The sequence below is a fragment of the Homarus americanus genome, unplaced genomic scaffold (genome assembly GCF_018991925.1).
Source record: "Homarus americanus isolate GMGI-L3 unplaced genomic scaffold, GMGI_Hamer_2.0 scaffold8168, whole genome shotgun sequence".
Classification (NCBI taxonomy): Eukaryota; Metazoa; Arthropoda; class Malacostraca; order Decapoda; family Nephropidae; genus Homarus; species Homarus americanus.
Window position 1 is genome coordinate 1 of NW_024713368.1, and position 7310 is coordinate 7310.

At 56.3% G+C, this 7310-nt stretch overlaps 1 protein-coding gene across 1 annotated transcript; it reads left to right on the plus strand.

The window, feature by feature from the left end:
• Positions 1-4734: 4734 nt before the first annotated feature.
• On the plus strand, positions 4735-5256 carry LOC121871878 (putative uncharacterized protein YHR217C). The gene has a single exon (XM_042374461.1). It carries the CDS (start codon positions 4735-4737, stop codon positions 5254-5256), a length of 522 nt encoding a protein of 173 aa, XP_042230395.1.
• Positions 5257-7310: the final 2054 nt, after the last annotated feature.

Below are 7310 nucleotides of genomic sequence, written 5' to 3' on the forward strand. Positions count from 1 at the left end.
GTCCGCCCTGACAGATATCAACAGATGGCCCTCATCACTACCCCTCACACCACCTCTGCTACCCCCTCACACCTCCTGTCTCACCACTCACTGTCCCCTTACACCCACTCGCTACCCCTCACACCACACTCACTGTCCACACCACTCACTACCCCACACCACTCCTATCCCACCTCACCTCACACTCACCCCTCACTCCCCTCACACCACACTCCCACACCACACTCCTACCCCCCTGTCACTACTCACACCACACTCCTATCTCACACCACACTCCTATCTCCACCACTCCTCTCCCCCCTTACACCACACTCCCTGTCCCCTCACACCACTTCTTACCACTCACTATCCCTTACACCACTCTACTTTCACTCACCACACTCACTACCTCCTCCCACACTCACTACCCCTCACCCACACTCCTGTCCTCCTCCACTATCCCTTACACCTCACTCACTACCCCCCTCACACCACACTCCTCACACCCTCACACCCACCTCTGCCCTCCTGCCTCTTCCACTCTCTACCTCACACCACTCACACCACACTCTCTGCCCCTCACTCCACACTCCTGCCTCACACCACACTCACCCCTCACACTCACCTCCCTCCCACCACACTCACTGCCCCTCACACCACACTCACTGCCCCTCACCCACCTCCTACCCCTCCCTCCACACTCCTGCCCCTCACACCACACTCCCACTACCCCCCCTCCCCTCACCCCACACTCCTACCCCCCTCACCACTCACTACACCTCCACACACTCACTCTCCCCCCACACCACACTCTACCCCCTCACTGCCTCACACCACACTCACTCCTTACACCACACTCACTACCCCATACACCACACTCACTGCCCCCTTACACCACACTCACTACCTCACCCTCACTGTCCCTCACCACCTCCACTACCCCTCCTACCTCCACTACCCCCTCACCACTCACTACCCCTCACACTCACTATCCCTCACACACTCACTACCCCCTCACACCACACTCACCTCCCAACACTATCCCTCACACCACCTCCCCACCCCTCACCACTCACTTCACCTCACACCCCTCACCCACATCACTGCCTCACACCACACTCACACCCCTCACACCACACTCACTTCCCTCACACCACTCACTGCCCCTCACACCACACTCCTACCCCTCACACCACACTCACTACCCCTCACCACACTCCACTACCCCTCACACCACACTCACTACCCCTCCACACCACTCTCCTTCACACACCACACTCACTGTCCCTCACACCCACTCACTATCCTCCACCACTCACTACCTCACACACCACACTCACTGCCCCTCACACCACACTCCTACCCCTCAACCCACCTCCCTACCCCCTCCTCCTACCCCACACACTCACTACCCCCTCACACCACACTCACTGCCCCTCACACCACCTCTGCCCCACCACACTCACCCCCTCACCACACTCACTACCCCACACCACCTCTCTACCCCCCTCACCACACTCTACCCCTCACACCACCTCTACCCCCACACCACTCCCTTACCCCCTCACTCCTACCCCACACTACCCCCTCACACCACTCACTGTCCCTCACCACCTCACTGCCCCTACCACACTCTACCCCCTCACACACCACATCACTACCTCACCTCCTTCCCCTCACCACACTCACTGCCCTCTCTACCCCCTCACCTCACCCTCCTCACCCCTCACACCCCCTCATTGCCCCTCACACCACCTCCTACCCCACACCACTCCACACACCTCATACCTCCCTACCACTCACACACATTTCACTACCCCTCACCACTCTACCCCTCAACCACACTCCCTACCCCCTCACACCCACTCTACCCCCTCACCTCACTGCCCCCTCACACCACACTCTGCCCCTCACACCACACTCCACTACCCTCACACCACTCACTATCCCTCACACCACACTACTGCCCTCACACTCTTTGTCTCACACTCCTTTCCCCTCCACCACTCCACTGTCCCCTCACACACTCACTCCCCCACACCACTCACTCACACCTCCTGCCACTCCACCACTCACTTCTCACACCACTCCTATCTCACCCCACCACTCACTGTCTCACCACACTCCCTTTCACACCACCTCACTATCCCCTCACCTCACTGTCCCCTCACCACTCTGCCTCCCTACCCCCACACACCACACTCACTGTCCACCACCACTCCTATCCCCCTCACCACACTCACTATCACCACCTCACTGCCCCCACACCACACTCACTATCTCACCACTCTTTATCCCCTCACCACACTCACTATCCCCACACTCACTACTCACTACCCCCTCTGCACTCACTACCCCTCACACCACACTCACCTCACCACTCCCCCACACCACACTCACCCCTCACCCATCACCCCACACCACTCCCTTTACCCCCTCACCACACTCCCTACCCCCACACCTCCTACCCCCTCACTGCCCCCACCCACACTCACTACCCCCACACCACTCTACCCACCACACCACTCTCTGCACTCACTACGCCCCCTCCTCCTAACTTCCCCCCCTCTACCCCCTCACACCACACTCCTACCCCTCCACCCCTCCCACCACTCACTGCCTCACACCACTCCATCTCACCTCACTACCCCCCTCACCCAACACACTCACTACCCCTCACCTCCTTCCACCTCACTACCCCTCCCTGCCCTCACCACCTCCTGCCCCACACCACACTCACTATCCTCACAATCACTACCCCCTTACACCACTCCTTATCCCCCACACACACTCCTTACTCACCCTCCCACCCTCACTCACTGCCACCTCACACATTCCTCACCCACATCACTACCCCATACACCACCTCACTGTCCCCACACAATCACTCCACCTCACTGTCTCCCACCCCACACCACACTCACTATCCTCACACCACACTCACTGCCCCTCCACCACTCACTACCCCTCACCTCCTGCCTCCTCACCACACTCACTACCCCCTCCCACCACCTCCTCTCACTACCCCCTCCCACCCCCACACACACTCACTACCTGCACCACACTCCTGCCCCTCACACCACTCACTGCCCCTCACACCACACTCACCCCTCACACCACTCACCCCCTCACCCTCCTGCCCTTCACCCACCTCCTATCCCTCACACACACTCACTACCCCTCACCCCTCACCACTCACTACCCTCACACCTCCACTATCCCTCACACCACACTCCTCCCCCCCTCACCACTCACTACCCCTCCTACCCCCTCCTACCTCCCACACTCACTACCTCACACCACACTCACCCCTCACCTCTACCCCTCACACCACACTCACCCCTCACCTCACCTCACACCACACTCCCCCCCTCTATCCCCCACACCACACTCCCTGCCCCTCACCACACTCCTCCCTACCACTCCCTCCCCACTCACACCTCACCCCTCACCCACCTCCTGCCCCTCACCCACCTCACCCCTCACCTACCCCCTCACCTCACTACCCCTCCACACCACTCCTGCCCTCTTTCCCTCCACCCCCACACACCACACTCACTCCCCCTCCACACTCCCCTCACACCCACCCCTCACACCACACTCACTATCTCACACCACACTCACTACCCCCTCCACCACACTCCCACTACCCCCCACACCACACTCACTGCCTCACCACCTCACTTCTCACACCCACACTCCTACCCCCCCACTCACACCACCTCACTACCCCTCACCACTCCTCCCTCCCACCACTCTTACCCCCTCACCACACTCACTACCCCTCACCACTCCTCACACCACACTCACTACCCCTCACCACACTGCCCCTCTACCCCCATACACCCCCCACACACTCACTACCCCCTCACACCACTCTACCCCCTCACACCACACTCCTGCCCCCTCACACCACTCCTGCCCCCTCACACCACACACTCACTGCCCCCTCACCACACTCACTGCCCTTACACCTAACCCCACACACACACTTACACACCTCCTCCTTCCCCATAACACACACCTGACCCTAGGACCACATATGTTGCAGTGCCATATGACTGACCATATGACCCTTCATTTCACCTTGACTCCAGTGCCACACACATTGCCTCGTGTCACATGACCCGTGCCATATATGACCCCATGCCACACATTGCCCCGTGCACATGACCCCGTGCCATATATGACCCCATGCCACACACATTGCCTCGTGTCACACATGACCCCGTGCCATATGACCCCATACCACATTGCCTCGTGTCACACATGACCCCCGTGCCATATATGACCCCGTGCCACATTGCCCCGTGTCACACATGACACCCATGCCATATATGCCCCATGCCTGAAATGACCCGTGCCACACATGACCCCGATACATATGACCCTTGTTCTCACATGACTCCGTGCCACATGGCCTGTGTCACCTTGACCCGTGCCATATATGACCCCGTGTCACATGACCCCATGCAACACATGACCCCGTGCCATATGACCCGTGCCATATAATATCGTGCTATATTTGACTCCGTGCCACACATTCGCCGTGCAATACATGACGTGCCATATATGACCCCGTGCCGTATATTACCCGTGCCACACATTACCCGTGTCACACATAACCCGTGCCATATGTACCTGTGCCACACATGACCCCCCATGCCCAACACGCTGACCCGTGCCATATGACCCCGTGCCACCGCATTTACCCCGTGTCACCCATGACCCGTGCCATATCGCGACCCCGTGCCCATGACCGTGCCACGCATGCCCGTGCCAAACCGCCCCGTTGCTGAGCATTACCCGTGTCACATGACCCCGTGCCACATTACCCGTGTCACGCTTGCCGTGCCACATTACCCGTGCCACATTACCCGTGTCACACATGACCCCGTGCCACATTACCCTGTGCCACATTACCCCGTGCCGCCACATGGCCCGTTGCCGCATTACCCATGCACACACATTGCCGTGTCACATGACCCCGTGCCACAATACCCGTGTCACGCTGGCCCGTGCCACATTACCCGTGCCACACGTTACCCGTGTCACACCTTGACCCGTGCCACACGTACCCTGTGCCACACATTACCCTGTCTTACACATTACCCCGTTCCGCATTACCCTGTGCCACACTTACCCCATGCCACCACATTGCCCGTGCCACATTTACCCAGTGCCACGTTACCCGTGCCACACATGACCCCGTGCCACGCATTGCCCGTGTCACACGTGCCACATTACCCCGTGACACATTACCCGTGTCACACATGACCCGTGCCATTACGTTACATTACCCGTGCCATTCGTACCCGTGCATTGCCGTGTCACATGCCCCGTACACGTTACCCACCGCACGTTGCCCGTGCACATTACCCTGTGCCATACATTACCCGTGCCACATGACCCCGTGTAAACCCGTGCCACACGCGTGCCCCATTACCCCGTGCCAACCATGCCCCGTGCCACATGACCTGTGCCACCATTGCCCGTGTTACACTGGGCCCGTGCTACGCCCGCCAAACCATGCCCCGTGCCACATGACCGCATGCTACATTACCCGTGCCAAACGCGACCCCGTGCCACAGATCCCGTGCCACATTACCCCGTGCCAAACATTGACCCCGTGCCACATGACCCGTGCACATTACCCCGTGCCAAACATTGACCCGTGCCCACACATGACTCCGTGCCACACATTACCCGTGCCAAACATTGCCCGTGTGCGCGACCCCGTGCCACACATTACCCCGTGTTACACATGACCCCGTGCCACACATTACCCCGTGCCACACATTACCCCGTGCCACACATTACCCTGTGCCACACATTACCGTGCCACACATGACCTCGTGCTACACATGGAAGGAACTTCAGAAAAATATGAAATTGGGTTTTACGGTGGTGCTCTTGCTGTCAACAGGTTCTGACACACTTACTCAGAAATCCTGAAAATGTTTAGCTGGTCCAAGATGATCCTAAGTTGGCCTCCACAGAAACAAAATTTGCAGGAATTTGAAGGAGAACTCTTGACTCACACGACGGAGTTTGTTTGTTTGTAAGTTATGTTTCTTTACTTAAGTGGCTGTTATGTGAGTTTTGTCTTTCTTTATTAATTCTTTGATTAAACTACAGCTGGCATTAAGTAGAATAAATCGCTCTTAAGTGAGTTTTTTTTTTACTTTAGTAGTTCTTAAACCAAACTATAGCTAGTGTTAAGTGAGACGTGTGCTCAATTTTCTTATATAAAGTGAACTTCACGTATAAATGGATTTAAGTGTTCTAAGTGCAAGTCAAAAATTCTTGAGAGTGAGGAGGGGAGAAAGTGGTGAGATGAGGAGTTGGGAAGGAGGAGGAGGCGAGGATGTGGGGATGGGTCCCTCGTTCGCCCAATCTAGCCCCCCACCCCCTCTTGACTTTTCCCTCGGGTTTATGTCAAATATGAAGTTTTTTTATCCACCACCAAAGCCACCACCAACTTTGGAAATTCTTGAAGGAAAGACCGTGACGTTGTTAAAAAGTTCACTCTGATACCACACATATGGATGGAAACTATCTCTAAGGTTGATTTATCTGAAGCGACAAGGCTCATAATGAATGATGTAAGGCTTGGGAATAAAACTCGAGGCTTTCTGTATTAGTTTAATTTACTTTTCACTGTGACTTTTTTAGATCTTCGTGATGTATAGAATTAGGTTAGGTTAGGTTAGGTTAGGTTAGGTTACTGTGTATTGTGTTGAGTCATCAGGGTGAGTCACTGTAACTCTAAAGTCCCACTAAGTCATCAGGGTGAGTCACTGTAACTCACAAGTGTACTTAGTCTCTCTCTCACCCCTCTCTCCCTCTCTAACTCACCCCCTTCTCCTCCCTCTCTACTCACCCCTCTCTCTCCCTCTCTAACTCACCTTCTCCTCCCTCTCTAACTCACCCCTCTCTCTCCCTCTCTAACTCACCCCTTCTCCTCCTCTCTAACTCACCTTCTCCTCCCTCTCTAACTCACCCTCTCTCTCCCTCTCTAACTCCCCCTTCTCCTCCCTCTAACTCACCCCTTCTCCTCCCCTCTCTAACTCACCCCTCTCTCTCCCTCTCTAACTCACCCCTTCTCCTCCCTCTAACTCACCCTTCTCCTCCCTCTGCTCACCCCTCTCTCTCCTCTCTATCACCCCTTCTCCTCCCTCTCTAACTCACCCCTTCTCCTCCCTCTCTAACTCACCCCTCTCTCTCCCTCTCTAACTCACCCCTCTCTCTCCCTCTCACTAGTACATAAACATCAGCCTCCCTCCTCCCTCCTTCCATTATCCAATATCTGTTTGTTTGTTGTTTCATCC

What these genes read in the sequence shown, in the direction of transcription:
- LOC121871878 (XM_042374461.1), top strand. Translation starts at nt 4,735, where the DNA reads ATGACCGTGCCACGCATGCCCGTGCCAAACCGCCCCGTTGCTGAGCAT.